A 17,576-nucleotide genomic window follows, 5' to 3' on the forward strand; every position below is an offset into this window, starting at 1 on the left:
TGATATGGGGCAGCTATCGTGTACTCACTGATCACTCCCAAACTCAGAGTCTATGAAGTGAGAGTAATGAGGCTGTAGCATATTCGTTACATCTTCTTTGTTTTAAAATAAGTTTAAAATACACTTTTGAAGGAAAGAATTAGAAAAACGGATGGCTAGCTAGGAAGTTGAGACTGGATGGCATTCGTATTGATTTTACTCTGTTTGAAGTCTTCATTTGATTGATTATCTTAGGCCCTGTTCACACAGCATGTTGAGTCCGTGTTAAACTGTCCCGGTTCTGTTCCGGATATCTTTGTTCCGGATATTATCGATCAGATTGCCATACTGCAATTCGAATCATTCTGCGGTGAAACCGTCTTCTGCTGTCCACACAACGGCACCATGCAGTTATTTTTTCTCCACTTCTATGGGCATGTGTGTACATTACGCACATGCACATATGGGCACATACGCATAGGTTAAAACATTATGTGGTTATGCAGTTATGCACATATCGCTAAGTAGTAAAAAAAACCCCTGACTGAATGGCAATTAAATACTAAATAGGTAGGATGAGAAAGTTCAGCATTTCCTGCCCATGTGGCCGCCATTTTCCCTAGCCCTGTCGCTGCCACATCCATTTCCTCCCCTCACTATCACAAGTGTTTTTTTAAAAACTAATGAAAACTCAATATTGCCCTGGAAATGGTCCCTGCCCCTAGCCCGTTTAACTGGCCAGCTTCGAACTGGAGATGCTTGGCCAAGCTGGTGGCCAAGCATGGTGAGGATGAGGGGGCCCATCCTTAGCCAGAAAAGGTGAGGCCAGGCAGGGCGACCTCATCCTGTCCAGTCCTTCACTGTGATAAGGCCAGGTGCATCCTGTCCCTCGCTGCAGAGGGTGGATCAGGAAGGCATGTTTCTCAGTGCAATGAGGTCCTCTTCCTTGTGTCTACCCTTCTTTTGGGGCTAAAGTCATGGGGGGCAGCCCCCAGTCTGGGTGGCCCTGGGGGATGGGACATCCCCAAGGCTATTGGTCCAGGGAGATGGCCACTGCTGCGGGATGAGGATAGGGAAATTGCAGGGAAACTTGCCATGTGGAAGTGCCATTGGTGCACTGTATCAGAAGCTGTACCAGCAATGCGGAAACCACATAAGCTTGTCTCTGCGTGGAAGCCACCCATAACTGATAACCAGTGCAGCATTGTTGCCTTTAGTCTGCACTCTTTGAGGGCTTCTCTTGGATTCCTTTTAGAAATGACCACTGCCAACTTCTAGTGAGCACCATGGCAAATTGAATGTTTCATGTCTTGCAGAGACACCTTGGCTTAAAATCATGGTAAAAATTACTAGCCATGTTTTCATCTTTCTGGATCAAAGATCACCCACTTGTTCTCTGATAGCCGGCCTTCTCCGGCTTGATTGCTGTGTTGGAGGACTTGGTAATTGCCAGGGAAGGGGCAGCCAAACAGGTTTACATCAAGTTTCGTGCCAAGGTGGAATTAAAGTCTGGCCAAGACTCACCTATTAAACTATAAGGAACTGAATCTTAACCGCTGACAAAGAATAATTTTCTCCACTTTGGATCCTGCTTTACATTGAATGGTGAGAGAAACCTGATGTTTGACTCTTAATGCTGCCATTTATTAAAATTGGGATTTAAGACAGATCTGCAAGAAGCATAAATTTTTAACTTCCTATTTTAGAAAGTTTTGCACTGAGGAGTTTCCCAATGCCTCTGTTTGTTTATCTTCTTTTGAAGATGAAGATATTGGATTTATATCCCGCCCTCCACTCCGAAGAGTCTCAGAGTGGCTCACAATCTCCTTTACCTTCCTCCCCCACAACAGACACCCTGTGAGGTGGGTGGGGCTGGAGAGGGCTCTCACAGCAGCTGCCCTTTCAAGGACAACCTCTGCCAGAGCTATGGCTGACCCAAGGCCATGCTAGCAGGTGCAAGTGGAGGAGCGGGGAATCAAACCCAGTTCTCCCAGATAAGAGTCCGCACACTTAACCACTACACCATACTGGCTCTCCACACCATACTGGCTCTTTTGGGATGCAAGAGAGTTTTTAATTGGCAATTAAATTGGAACTTGGTTGTGACTGCTGGATTTATCTTTTTTTTTTCTGTTGCTTGCAATGAAACAGAATCTCAGCAGATTCAAAATAAAAATGGTGTGGTAGTTTATATAAACACCCCAATTGAAACCTGATGTATATATTTATGTTACATGTTAAAAGGTAAATTAGTTGGACGGGAAAAACTTCTGGGAAATAAATGCCTTCTTTTTGACCCAGGTTTATTAGCAATAGAATAAATAACAGGCATTCTCACATTCTGACATATTACTGTTTTATGGTTTCCCACGCTAATGCAACTCAGATCAAAGGTTTTCTAAATTTGTTAGTTTTACTATTCTGCTATTGGTTTTTAACTTTGTACCACTTGACATTCCAAACCCCAACTATGCTTACTGTACTCTGCTTACTGTACCTCATTCCTCGTCTGAAGAAGTGTGCATGCACACGAAAGCTTACGTTCTGAATAAAACTATGTTGGTCTTAAAGGTGCCATTGACTCCTATTTTGTTCTACTACTTCAGACCAACACGGCTGCCTATTTGGATCTATCTGTATTTGAAACAGAATTGTGTACAAATGACTGAAATGTTATTGCCAAAATATATAAACTTTTGTTGAAATTTGAAACAGAGAAAGAACAGATAAAGAAATTTATCATAAGTGGTTGAAACATTTTGATTATTCTATTTAAACTGAACGATTTATGGTACAAATGGAACATTTATGGTTGAAAGGCTTACAATTTACCTTAAGTTCCAATTTAAAAGAAAATTTTTATAAAATGATGCACCAATGGTATATGACTCCAGATAAACCGGCCAAAATGTACAAAGGTATTAAGAATAAGTGCAGGAAATGTCAATATCATAAAGGGACATTTTATCATATATGGTGGTCTTGTAAGAATGTTAAAAAATATTGGGTACAAATACATTCAGTCATGCAGTAGATTTTAAAGATTGACATACAAATTAAACCAGAGGCTTTTTTTGTTGGGAGTAATGGAGAAACAACTTGAGAAGATGAACGGAACTTTATTTATGTATATGACAACAGCGGCAAGATTTGTTATATGCTCAGAAATGGAAAACTGTGCCTATAGCCTACAGTAGAGGAATGGCTGGTCAAGATGATGGAATTTGCAGAGGTGGCCTTGTAAATTGATTGTGTGATTGAGTGAGCTGGTCGTTGACTGTAACAATAAACTAAAATAAACAGAGATGGCCAAATTCACGTCTCTGATACAAGATAAGGTGTTACTTAATTTTATGAATACGGGGAAACCTTTTATGGACTTCTTGCATAAAATAGAGAAAATGAATTGGTGATTTATGGTTTTAAAGATTAAAAAGAAAAGATAAGATTATACAGAAAGGTGATGCATTTCTCTTGGTCTGATTCTGGAGTAAGGTTGTAATGAGTAAATGTATGGATTCGGGTGGCAGAGAAAGTTAGATATTAATTCCTTCTTTTACAACTACAGTTTTTTTTCTTTTTGTGTGTATGTAGGTATTTTTGTTTTGTTTTTCTTTTTTTTATTATTTGTACAAAAATTCTAAATAAAATATTTTATCCAAGAATGACCATTGCCATTACCTTGAAGTAGACTGGTTCCACTTTGTGCTTGACAGCATGTGCCTTGCCCACCAAGGCCAGTACAGAGGAGACCTTCTCTGAATCATAGATGTTCTCCACCACACTGTTAATAGCCCCCATAACCCGTCTGGCATGTTTACGCAGCTGCAAACTCCTCTCCATCTCTATTGGATCTTCCATGTGTTTGAATTGGCTAAAGTACTGCTTGGCAGATGGGAAGTTGACAAAAAACCTGCATCATGTAGTTGAGGGAAGAAAGACAGAAGAGAAAGAAAAGCTCAGTCAATTTTGAAAGAAACATAGTATATGAACAGCATGGATGAGAAGAGGATGCCTGGAGTCAGAGACTTTAGCATCTAGGCCCAAGTAATCCATGCTGATTTGAGTTTTACAAGAGTTCAAATGCTCATACATAATTTCCATGCTTTTCAACAGAGTTTGTACAGTGAAATTATATTCAATGGGACTGATGCAGCACTCTCTTCACTTATGAAAGCCCTTAGCTATTATCTCATGCCAAACTTGCAAAATTATCAAGACAAGTTTACAGCAGTATCGTTTCCAGTAGTATCCTATTTGACTCAGTAAATAGGTTCCTAATAAGGCTTACTATTGGGACTTGTTATTTTTCTAATACATGTCATTCCTTATTTGTATCTTTTCTGTAGCACATATAGTTATCTGCATTCTGTTATTAACCTTTGTATTTGTCATTCCGTAAACTGTTTCAATGTATTGACATATCGGTTTGGTGTATGAATAAATGGATATTTATTTACAGTCAAAGACCATTGTTTACACGCCACAGGCCATTAGCCATAATATATCCTTATTAAAACTATAAAAAATATTCCAAGAAGTCTGTTTGATCATAAAAACCTTCAAACCTTATAACAATCCAGATACTCTAAAGTAAGTCTAAAATATCAAATGTCTATAAAATCACCAAAAATATTCCAAGAAGTCTATTTGACCATAAATACTTTCAAACTTTATAAGAATCCAGAAAGTCTAAAATAAGTCTAAAATGTCAAAAATCAAAAATCTATAAAATCATATAAATAATACAATTCAGACAGATCATACAAATCATACAGAATCATGTTTCTTATTGTAGAATTTTACCAAATGGTAACAAAATTTGGTATCTGCCCTGAGCCACTTGTTGGGAAGGGCGGGATATAAATCATAAAACAAACAAACAAACAAACAAATAAATAAATAAATAAAATTTAGCTATTTGTTTTGAGATAAGTGAATTTTCATCAATTAAAAGTTTCTCCAGGCAGGCCTTGTCTGCACCCGCTATTGTTCTGTCTAAAAATGGGGAAATAAACTTATCCCTATATACAAATCATACAGAATCATGTTTCTTATTGTGGAATTTTACCAAATGGTAACAAAATTTAGCTATTTGTTTGGAGATAAGTGAATTTTCATCAATTAAAAGTTTCTCCAGGCAGGCCTTGTCTGCACCCGCTATTGTTCTGTCTAAAAATGGGGAAATAAACTTATCCCTATATACAAATCATACAAAATCATGTTTCTTATTGTGGAATTTTACCAAATGGTAACAAAATTTAGCTATTTGTTTGGAGATAAGTGAATTTTCATCAATTAAAAGTTTCTACAGGCAGGCCTTGTCTGCACCCGCTATTGTTCTGTCTAAAAATGGGGAAATAAACTTATCCCAATATATTTGGTGGAATGGACATCAAAAGAACATATGAATAATTGATTCCACTTCTCCCATGGAGCAAGGGCAACGTCTGTCTTCATATGAAATCCTCCTATATTTCCCATCTAGCACCTTTGAAGGAATAACTGCGTATCGAACCAAAGTAAAGGCTCTTCTATAAGATGGCACCTCCAAATAAGTGAGATATTTGGCCATCCTCATAACATGTTTGGACTCAATAGGTGCTAGAAAAAGGGGCCTGTATTAGGTCCCATTGTCGCTCTATGTCACAAACTCTTTGTTTAATAATGCTTTTCGCCTGGGCATTGCTCTTTGCCAAAAGGTTCTCAGGTGAAAGTCCTAAACTTTGTAAATTGGTTTTAACCAACTGCAACCACCTTGGCTGATAAGAATCCTGAATTATTAAAGGAAAAGGGCCTTTTTTATTTGTATGTGTCGTAAGCCATTGATATGCCGAGAGTAACAAAATTCTAGCTTCAATTCTCATTTGCCCCATTTCAAGTTGTAATAGGGTATTTGGCACACCTGGTAGTAGCTGCAGGATATTACAGAGAAATTTAGATTGAACTTTCTCAAGAGGCCATAAATTATTAGCAGAAATGCCCAAATAAATGCCATATAGGAGCTGTGCTAAAACTTTGAATTGGAGCAGTTTCAAAGCTACCAGAACATAAAAGCCCCCTTTAGAAAGAAAAAATCTCAGGATAGTATACATTGTTTTCTTGGTTTTTTTCTACCCTCATATTACAATGTGCTGTGTGAGCTCCAGAGTCCCGAATGACCATTCCCAGATAAATAAATGCTGTTATTTGTTCAATTTTGTTCCCTTTCATGGTCCAATAACTCTTCTTAGATCATTTGCCAAATGCCATCAATTTTTTAAATCAAAATTAATTACCAAATGTTCATTTTCACAGTATGTGACAAAACCGTCTAGTGCCCCTCGAAGACCAATTGGTGACCTGGATAACAGAACTATATTGTCTGCATATAGCAGTATCGAAAGATGACGAGAAGCCAGCTTTGGTGGGTGGAATTTAATATCAGTCATATGTTCTACCATATACTGATATAATAATTGAATAACATGGGTGCAAAAAGGCAACCCTGCCTTACTCCCTTAAAGGTTTTTACTGGATCAGTAAGTAGTCCCTGTGAGTTACATCTCACTCTAAGTGATTCCTCATGAAGGTCATGAACAAGGTATAACAACCTTTTATCAATACTAGAGGACTCTCACAATCTTTGCCTTGAGATGGAATCAAAAGCTGCCTTCAAATTGATGAAGGCTGCATATAGACCTTATAGTTGGACCTTTACCAGAGTATTTTTCAATTAACTGTTGCATTACCAAGCAGTACTCTGCTGTTGACCTTTCTTTTCTATATCCTGCTTGTTCTAGAGGGATAATTTCTTCCTGTTCCATCCATATTTCTAATTTATCTGTCTTGTATATATCTTACTGATGACGTTTAAAAGACTTATGGGCTTATAATTGGCTGGATTGTTTTTGTCGCCCTTCTTAAAAATAGGGACAACTATAGCAGTCCCCCACTGTTATGGGATTTGGCTCATTTGATCAACATAGGTAAAGAAGGTTGCAAAAAACCTGTGCCCACCAATTTACATTCTCTTTGAACATCTCAGCTGCTGTACCATCTATACCCAGGTTTGGTGTATGTAAAAAAGTAAAGATTATTTCAAAAAGAAAAAAAAGAAAGAATATATAATGTGTGAGTGTGTTGTTCCTTCTGTTATACTCCTGCCCCTTCTCCTCATTCTGGAACTGCTGTGGAGGTGTGTTCCTGGGTCTTTGTGTGATACAGAAAGTCAGCTCAGGAAACGTTCAGCTTAGCATTCAGGGTTGTCCCCTGATGCCTGCAAGGTCTGCATTTCAAAGACATACCTTGCTAAATTAACTTTATCTCCCCTTCCATCTGATGTCTATGGTCCATCCCAATGTCACTTCATCTGTTCCAGAACCTGACTTGCTGTTGCTTCCTCACTCTTGCATGTATTACATTACTAAAGAGCAGACTCTATTGTTTCCCACTTTATTATGCTCTTTCCTCTGGGCTGAATCTCACACAGGAGGTGGCCAGGAAAGCCGTATGAAGCAGCAAATGGAATAACTGTAGCTCTTGCTGTCTTCCCCAGATATCTGGGATTCATCAACCAGACTAAAATAGGTTTCAATGTGTGAAGAATGTGTGGCAGCAAAGGAAGAAAAAGGGCTAGAGACTGGGGGGTGGGGTGGTGTTTGAAAGATAAGACAGAAAGGGAATAGTTTCTCTTTCTACTTTTTGTGTGTGTTCTTTAGCCAACCTCACTAGCAAAAGCTTGAGCCAATTCCTTACCACAGAACTGATTCAAATGCGATAAATTTGCTTTTGACAGAAGGATGAGTGCATGTGAAGTATGTTTTTTTTAAAATCCCTTTTACTATTTTTACATTTCTAGGTGCATTTGCAAGTGCTCCATCTCAGCTGCTTTGTTTTGCTAGTGAGGACTGTTCTTCTTGAGTGTGTTATGTGCCATCATGTCACTTCTGACTTACGGTGACCCTATGGATTAATGACCTCCAAAATATTCTACTGTTAATTAGTTAATGATGTATTATTCAGCATAAACCAGAGGACGACATTACAACTGAACTACAAAACTATGGTTGGCACTTCCTTTCTAAACCAGAAGTACAGCCCATAAATAACCATGCTATTGTGCTTGCTTGCCATATTTTATATCATCCCGGGGCGGTGTGACCTTTTTGGACAGAACTCTTACGAAAACAAAAATAATCTATTCTAGAAAAGAATCAGGCAGCAATAGCTCCCCAAAGCCATTACTTAGGTGGGTGACTTTCGTCATTGTTTACTTAAGCTTCGATCGCTAAGTGACTCTACAGAAACATGTCCCTGTTTCAAAAAGTCAAAACTAATGCTGCTTGCCTGGTTTCTTGGCTACTCCTGGCTCAGAATGGCTAGCTGTAAGGATTTCAGGTACAAAAAAGATTAGGATGAGGGATAGGGATGGTCACAAATCTGCCCACGACCCTACATTTGTGACTAAAATTTCCTGGGTCATGTCCATGTGATCTCACCTCAACAACTCTCCCACAAGCCTCCATGTAGTTTTGGGAGATTCAGGTGTCTTATGGTGGGTTGTGTCAGCAGCATCCGGGGCAGCTTCGCTGGCACCAATCAATTACAATTGTCAAAGCAACAGGTGAGGGGATTATCTTCTGCAGCCCTGGAAGCATTGATACTGGCCCTCCAAAATTCAACAAGCACTGCTGGCCACCAATAAGAGAGAATGATATATTCCCCAGGCTCACACGCAGCCATTGTTTTCCATTGGCAGCAGGTACACTACACATGAGAGTCAGTTTGGTGTAGTGGTGAAGTGTGCGGACTCTTATCTGGGAGAACCGGGTTTGATTCCCCACTCCTCCACTTGCACCTGCTGGAATGGCCTTGGGTCAGCCATAGCTCTGGCAGAGGTTGTCCTTGAGAGGACAACTGCTGTGAGACCCTCTCCAGCCCCACCCACCTCACAGGGTGTCTGTTGTGGGGCGAGAACCAGGTTTGATTCCCCACTCCTCCGCCTGCACCTGCTGGAATGGCCTTGGGTCAGCCATAGCTCTAGCAGAGGTTGTCCTTGAAAGGACAGCTGCTGTGAGAGCCCTCTCCAGCCCCACCCACCTCACAGGGTGTCTGTTGTGGGGCGAGAACCGGGTTTGATTCCCCACTCCTCCACTTGCACCTGCTAGCATGGCCTTGGGTCAGCCATAGCTCTGGCAGAGGTTGTCCTTGAAAGGGCAGCTGCTGTGAGAGCCCTCTCCAGCCCCACCCACCTCACAGGGTGTCTGTTGTGGGGGAGGAAGGGAAAGGAGATTGTGAGCCGCTCTGAGAATCTTCAGAGTGGAGGGCGGGATATAAATCCAATATCTTCTTCTTCTTCAATATCTACACATTAGTTAGAGGGAGAGACAGAGAGGGAAGAAGAAGATATTGGATTTATATCCCGCCCTATGCTTTGAATCTCAGAGTGGTCACAATCTCCTTTATCTTCCCCCACCCCCACAACAGATACCCTGTGAGGTACATGGGGCTGAGAGAACTCTTATAGCAGCTGCCCTTTCAAGGACGACTCCTACGAAAGCTATGGCTGACCCAACGCCATTCCAGAAGGTGCAAGTGGAGGAGTGGGGAATCAGACCCGGTTCTCCCAGGTAAGAGTCCGCACACTTAACCACTACACCAAACTGGAAGTCATTCCTCCTGTGAACAGTGGGGTTCCCTCTAAGCTGCAGAGTCTTGTGAGCAAAGATTCTACTTTGTGAGCTGCTGGCATTAAAGTTGTGAGTTACTGGCATTAAAGTTGTGAGCTACTGCATAAATTAGTGTGCTCTGGGGCCAGTTTTCCTGAGCTGAGAGAAAAAATGTGTGAGCTGGAGGCTAAAAATCTGTGAGCTAGCTCACGCTAACTCAGCTTAGAGGGAACACTGGTTGGGGGTGTTTGGTGTTTACTCAGCACTCTGAGGCACCTGTCCTTCTGCTCACACTGAGCAGAGGGGCTTATCTTAATAGGTTCCTTGGCTGAGGACCCACCCCATTGTGCTATATGACTAGCTCTGGCTGACTGGGATTGTGTGAGGTGGAGTGGACTCAGGGCTCTGAGCCACCTACCTCTCTGTTCTTGCTGGACAGAGAGGCTTAGCTGCTGGTTGCCTTGCCAGAACACCCCGCCCCCAATACTTACATCTGTGAGTTTGATGCCTCTAGCTTGCAGGGGGGTCTGTTTGACACACTCCTGAACCAGGGGCTGTGATTTTCCCACGGAACATTTTCCTGGGGGCATCTGCTTTGGGGGACTATGGCCCCCCTTAAATCCAATCCTCACTAAATATTGAGGGCAGGTAGAAAAGAGTCAGCTAAAGACCTGCGGCAAGTTTGACTTCTCTCGCCCACAGGGGGACCATTCTACTGCATCGCAAACCTCACAAGACTAAAAAGCTTTGTAAACAGGACGGTCCATGAAGTTTTGTGGTTCATGTGACCCCATGGACCATGAACCAAAACGAACCTCTATTTTCCTGCTTCCTGCCTGTCCCTGATGAGGGAGCTCTACTAGGTCTGCTTCTTGAGAAAACGCCGAAGTCCTACCTTCATAACAAGAACATACCTCCAGTCCCATTCTGGGCCATTTAGATGGGCAGCCACCCTCTGCCTAGTAGGAATTCCTGGGAAGATAGAATTGCTACCTGGTATCACTATGGGGTACTCTGACTGCTTCCCACCATTCGACAAATACTTAAAATACATACAATCTGTAGCGAAGACTTCATTTTCTGGCTACTGTCCCTTTCAAGTATGCATTAGGTACACCATTGGCATCAACCCCACTAAGGTAAGCCTTGCAGTAGTTTCATTATTGCCGTCTCTGAATGTGCTGATATGACTGGATCATACACAGTTTGCAGACTGGGATGGATGGATGCATGTTAGTTAAGCGTATGACCCCCTCAAACCTGTCTTTGCAGACGTCCTGTATTCTCCGATTCTGCTTTTCCTGAAGTTCATCCGCTTCAGATGTTGAGCACTGGCTAAGGAGCAGCGAAGTACACCTTGGACCCTTCCTTTGACCTAGTTTACAAGTGCATTTTTTCGATAGGCTGGGAGAAAAGCAGTCATGCAAATCCAGGCATTAGAAAAATGTTTTTGTATAGTGTCGTAAGGTTTCCTAAGTCTAATATTTGCTATGGCATAAGATGCGAGATGAAAATGGATAAAAAGCAGATGCCTGAATGCTTATCCCACGGAATGCCTTTGCTGATTGATTCTCTTCTAAGCCTTCTCTTCTGCGTCTTGGGGCACAAATCTGGACAAGATGTCCTTAATGCAGTGTTGTCTTTTTCTTGGCTTTTCCCCCTCGAAGCATTTTGAAAACATCATTTCTGGGCACAATCCATTGGGAAGCTCTTTGATGAAAGCCACATTGATATGAAAGGGACTTGTACAACATCCATGCTATTGTGCAGCCAGTGAGACTCCCATGGGGCACATTCCTGAGTGGATTGTGCCCTTAATCAGCCGCAGAAGTTGGGAAATAAGTTCATTAAGGTGCAGACACTGAGAATGTGCTCTTCGTTCCCACATGTTTAGAATCTAGAGAGATTTGTTCAGTATGTTGTAAGAGTTACTCATTATCAAATGATTTGTTAGTGTAGCATTACCATCAGCTTTCTAGTATTACCCTAACACTTATACGTTTATAAATGGGTGAGCTATATTTGGCAATGTTGTGTTTGCAATCAATGCATCTGGAACCGTTTAGGATGGATCCAAATAAGTTTCTACACATTAAGCAAAGTTGACTTCATGAGCCTCTTAAAACAAAGGCCCATAACCACGAACAAAAGTTATCGGCAGGGATATATATTATAAACACACAATTGGTACCATAATGACTTTAGTTGCAGTGTTGGACGATCTTCATTTAAAGTTGGACAGGGGACACTCTTTCCTGTTGATACTGTTGACCGCTCCATTATCAGTCAGCTTGAATACAGAACCGGTATGAAGCCTTTGATAGCCTCATTCTTATCTGTCTGACTAGACACAAAGAGCTCCACTGGAAGTGGAGAGTGGGATTTAAAAGCAGGTTGGCATAGTGGCTAGGAGCACCTTCTCTCAGCTGCATCTGGTTTGTCAACTTTCTCATTACCTAGGCTCAGCTGATCTGGCCTTGCTAACCCTTGCTTCTGTAACCTCACAGGAGGATTATTGCAATGTGCTATACGTGGGGCTGCTCTTGAAGACAACCTGGAAACTAGGGTGGTGGCTAGAGATCTGTTATTATAGATATATGTTTCTGTGTAATATTTAGATTTTTACCACATTCCTCGATTTTTACCACATTTAGAATGATACATTAAAAGCATTGTTATGTCTTCTGGATATATAAACTGCAAATTTAAATGCCACGTGGTCCGAATCAAAGTTTTAATTTTTCTGGTTTTATGTAAACATGAAGATATATGGCAAAATAGAAAGATGTTGTGGAAATCCAGTATTCAAGTATTGTATCTTTGAATGGTTTAAGAGGACATACAGAGCTGCAAGAAGCAAGATTTTGTAGAAGGTTTTTAAGGATGGTTAGAGTTTTAATTTATTGAGAACCTTTTGCCAATGACATCAAAGAAGACTGTTCTCATTGAGAGATTATGGATTGGCTATCCCACATGAAACTTGATTGTGGATATGGGGTAAGTTACATTATAGGACCTTTGTAGAAAAGTAGGATTGTGAGAAACCAGGATTCTTGCAGCTTCATTGCTATATTGTCATGTAACTTTTATTATCAGTTCCAGACTATAGTAGAAACAGAAATTATGGAAGGCAGCAATGGCGTTTGCAACTTTTGAAGAAGACAATGTGTGAAATGGGCTTAACCAAGATGCTCGTCAAACAAAAGTCAAGTAATTGTTTGCTTTCTTTTGACATTTTACATGAATTGGTCTTTTTCTGGTCTGGTTTTGAATCTTTTATTTGATGGATATTCATACCAGTTAGAATTTTCTTGTTGTAGGAACTTTGTACAGCTCCTCTTGAAGACAGTCCTTTCATTCCATGTAAAATGGTGACGTGATATTAATGGTTTTGTAAAAAGCACTTTATCCACATTGTCAGGTACATATGAATGTAAAGTGAGTTTCCTAGTGTGGATATTATCCTGCTATGTTTACGGTGCGCATGCTAATGAGTTGAATTGTGTCAACTGACAAACGAGACAAATACAAGTACCAGATAATTCTGTTTATTTTGAACGTTTGGTTGTTTGACTTTGAGCACAGTATTTTTTTTATACTTACTGTCTCATGCACCTTGTTTGTGTTATGCCTGTATTTCTTACTCTTAGCATGTAGCTCTCTCTCTCGGCTTGACTTCGCGAATGAAGATTTAAGAAAGGTGCAGTAGTCCACGTCTGCTGCAGGCTCGCTGGTGGCTGACAAGACCAATGCGGGACAGGCAGGTCCGGCCACAGTGGCTGCAGGGAAAAGTCTGATTTGGGGTTGATGCTGTAGCAGTGCGATTCTTCCTCAATCTCCTTTTGTCCTCAAGACCAGCTATGCGTGCATTCTCAAAGGAAGAGACAGCCTGGTGGATGGTGTGCCTCCATGCTTTGCGATCTGAGGCTAGGTCAGACCACTGGTGATGGTTGATGCGACAGGTACCAAGGGATTTCTTCAAGGAGTCCTTGTACCTCTTCTTTGGTGCCCCTCTATTTTGATGGCAGGTGGAAAGTTCGCCATACAAGGCAATCTTGGGAAGGCGGTGGTTTTGCATCCTGGAAATATGCCCTGCCCAGCGCAGCTGCATCTTCAACAGCAGTGCCTCGATGCTTGTAACCTCCGCCCGCTTGAGGACTTCAGTGTTGGTCACAAAGTCAATCCAGTGGATGTTGAGGATGGTGCGAAGGCAGCGCTGATGAAAGCGCTCAAGGAGTCGCAGGTGATGACGGTATAAAACCCACGATTCGGAGCTGTAGATGAGGGTTGTCATCACAACCGCTTTGTAAACATTGATCTTTATGCCTTTTTTCAGATGCTTGTTGCTCCACACTCTTTTATGCAGTCGGCCAAATGCACGGTTTGCCTTTGCCAGCCTATTATCGATCTCCTTGTCGATCTTGGCGTCTGAGGAGATGATGCACCCCAGGTAGCTGAACTGCTGGACTGTCTTCAAAACTGATTCACCAACAGTGATGCAAGGAGGGTGATAATCTTCCTGGGGTGCAGGCTGGTGGAGAACTTCTGTCTTCTTCAGACTAACTTCTAGGCCGAATAGCTTGGCAGCCTCTGCAAAGCCGGACATCATATGCTGCAGAGCTGATGCCAAGTGGGAGACGAGTGCAGCATCATCAGCAAACAGTAGCTCTTGGATAAGTTTTTCCATTGTCTTGGAGTGGGCCTTTAGTCGCCTCAGGTTGAACAGGCTGCCATCGGTGCGATAGCGGATGTAGACACCATCGTCATAATCGAAATCTACTGCGGCTCTTTGAAGCATCATGCTAAAAAAGATCGTAAAGAGAGTTGGCGCGAGAACACAGCCTTGTTTTACACCTGTGCCTATTGGGAGGGGCTCCGAGAGATCGTTGCAGTGTTTGACTTGGCCACGCTGGTCTTCATGTAGCTGGATGATCATGCTGAGGAACCTTGGGGGACATCCTAAACATTCCAAGATTTGCCACAGGCCTTTCCTGCTAATGGTATCGAAAGCTTTGGTAAGGTCGACAAAAGTCCCATATAGACCCTTGTTATGTTCCCTGCATTTCTCTTGGAGCTGCCTGAGAACAAATACCATGTCGGTGGTGCTCCTGTTAGCTCTGAAGCCACACTGTCTCTCTGGGAGGAGTTCTTTTGCAATGGTGGGCACCAGTCTGTTCAGGAGTATTCTAGCAAGGATTTTGCCTGCGATGGAGAGCAGGGTTATCCCTCGGTAGTTGGAACAGTCTGACTTTTCCCCTTTGTTCTTGTGTAGAGTAATGATGATTGCATCGCGAAAGTCCTGTGGTAGTTTGCCTTGTTCCCAGAAGGTGACAAGTACTTTGTGAAGTGTGCTATGTAGTACTATGCCCCCATGCTTCCAGATCTCTGGTGGGATTCCATCAACTCCCGCTGCCTGGCCACTTTTCAGTTGCTTGATGGCTTTAACAGTCTCTTCTAGGGTGGGGATCTCATCCAACTCTGTTTTCACTGGTTGAAGTGGGGTGAGGTGGATTGCTGAATCTTGAACTACGCGATTGGCACTGAAGAGAACCTAAAAATACTCGGACCACCGGTTCAGTATGGATGCCTTGTCTGTGAGGAGCACTTGGCTGTCTGCACTACGCAAGGGACTCTGAACCTGATATGATGGATCATATACTGCCCTCAGGGCTTTGTAGAACCCTCTTAAATCACCAGTGTCTGCACACAGCTGGGTTCTCTCTGCAAGCTTGGTCCACCACTCGTTCTGAATGTCTCAAAGCTTGCACTGGAGGTTGCTACATGCAGCGCGAAAGGTTGCTTTTTTCCCAGGACAGGAGGGCTGAGCAAGATGTGCTTGGTAGGCAGATCTCTTTTTCGCCAGTAATTCTTGGATCTCTTGATTGTTGTCGTCAAACCAGTCCTTGTTCTTCCTTGTGGAGAGCCCGAGGACTTCTTCAGAGGTCAACAGGATAGTAGTTTTTAGGTGTTCCCAGAGTGCTTCTGGAGAAGGGTCTGTAGGGCAACTGGGGTCCTCAATTCTTGTCTGGAGTTTTGCCTGGAAGGCAGCTTTAACTTCAGCTGACTGAAGGCTGCCAACCTGAAACTTCCTCTGGGGGATACCGCCTCTCCTGGGTGTAGATTTAAAGTGAAGACGGAGATTGCAGCGTACAAGAAGATGATCCGTATGATATTCTGCACTGGGCATTACTCGGGTGTGTAAGGCATCTTGAAGGTCTCTCTGGCGCACCAGAATGTAGTCAATAAGGTTCCAATGCTTGGACCGTGGGTGCATCCAGGTTGTCTTCAGACTGTTCTTCTGCTGGAAGATAGTGTTGGTGATGGTGAGCTGATGCTCCGTGCAGAATTCTAACAGGAGGCACCCATTATCATTGCAGTTGCCAATGCCGTGTTTGCCAAGTACTCCTTTCCAGGCTTCTGAGTCTTTACCTACTCTGGCATTGAAGTCGCCAAGGATGATCACCTTGTCCTCTGTAGGGGTCTTCCGTACGAGGTTGCGTAGATCAGCATAGAACTTGTTCTTTTCTGCAGGATCTGCTTGAAGGGTTGGGGCATACACACTGAAGAGTGTTGCATGCTGCTTGTTTTGAAGTGGGAGGCGCATGGACATGATGTGATCTGAGTGACCTGTTGGCAGGTTTTCGAGTTTAGAGGCAATGGAGTTCTTGACCATGAAGCCAATGCCAGAGAGGCGGCTCTCAGCCTTTGACTTACCCGACCAGTAGAGGGTATAGCCAGCACCGTGTTCTTGAAGACTACCTTCCTCAGGGAAACGGACCTCACTGAGAGCTGCTATGTCGATATTCAACCTGAGAAGTTCGTGGGCAACTAGAGCAGAGCGTCGTTCAGGGCGACCACTGTCTACTGTGTCAAGCATGGTTCTGATGTTCCAACCCGCAAGCTTTAGTCTTTGCACACTTTGTGAGGCAGGTGCATGCCTTTTCTTTGTTGTTATTTTTCGACCGCAAATAAGGATGCCCGTTGACCGCGGCTAGCCAACTGGGGCGGGCGGGGGGGAGGAGACGAGCTTTGTTTAGGCCACCTTTTCTAGGCCCCTCTCCATACGGAGCAAGCAGTGCTGCCCCTAAATAAGGCTGCTTGGTCGTTCAGGGTGCTGCCGAAAAATGCTTTCGTCTTCGGGTCAGCATCAGGCGACCAATACCCTGAACCGCCTACATGCAGGATCGGGACTGTGGCTTCCAGTGGCATCTTCCACCTGCCGTTTCGTCCCTTGCCCATCGCTGCAGGACTTGGTATGTTGTGGGTTGTGGATGTGGATACCCTTCAGGCCTGTGCAGAGGAATTTTTAGGTGAAGCGCAGTGTGCGCAGTACTGGCTCCACCCTTTCACCTTGGGGTCATCTGCCATGGCCCAGTAAGCCGGGACGCCGGCAGCGAGTCCTCCAGGTGGTAGGTGTTACATTAACGAGCTCTGTCTGCCCCGGCTTGATGTTAGAGTTTTCCTTCTCTTGGCTGGCTAGGTTGGTGAGCCCAGCCTGCCCATCCGGTTATACCGCCGGACATTTGGTCGCACCATGACGTGGCAAACTCCGTGAAAAACGGGGGGGGGGACCAGCGAGAAGGTGTTGCCATGGATACAGTAATGTAGGAGAGGCCATTGCAGTGACCATCTGCCAGGCAAAGCCAGACAGTGACCACGCAGCGTTCACTACACCGGGAAGGAGAGGCTATGTATTGCGCATACACTTTCCCTGGGGGGGCAGGACACCCAGAGGGAGCCCCCCCATCATATGCGGTGCAAAAGGGGAAAAGCACTGTCTGGTAGGGTTGCCAGGTCTGACCCAAGAAATATCTGGGGGTGGAGCCAGAAGCAAGGGTGCGATGACTGAACTCCAAAGGGCGTTCTGGCCATCATATTTAAAGGGACTGCATGCCTTTTAAATGCCTCCCTTCCATTTGGAAATAATAAAGGATAGGAGCCCCCTAG

The 17,576-nt window shown here is 43.3% G+C and overlaps 1 protein-coding gene across 3 annotated transcripts in view; it reads right to left on the reverse strand.

The window, feature by feature from the left end:
* The window catches only part of CYGB (cytoglobin), a 102,353-nt gene that overhangs the window by 51,189 nt on the left and 33,588 nt on the right, over positions 1-17,576 (reverse strand). For all 3 annotated transcript variants that reach the window (XM_060252930.1, XM_060252929.1, XM_060252931.1), the window contains exon 2: positions 3,661-3,892. In XM_060252930.1, coding sequence (XP_060108913.1) covers positions 3,661-3,892 — 232 coding nt within the window. The remainder of the gene's footprint in view (positions 1-3,660; positions 3,893-17,576) is intronic.

Source organism: Heteronotia binoei, chromosome 13 (genome assembly GCF_032191835.1).
Source record: "Heteronotia binoei isolate CCM8104 ecotype False Entrance Well chromosome 13, APGP_CSIRO_Hbin_v1, whole genome shotgun sequence".
NCBI lineage: Eukaryota > Metazoa > Chordata > Lepidosauria > Squamata > Gekkonidae > Heteronotia > Heteronotia binoei.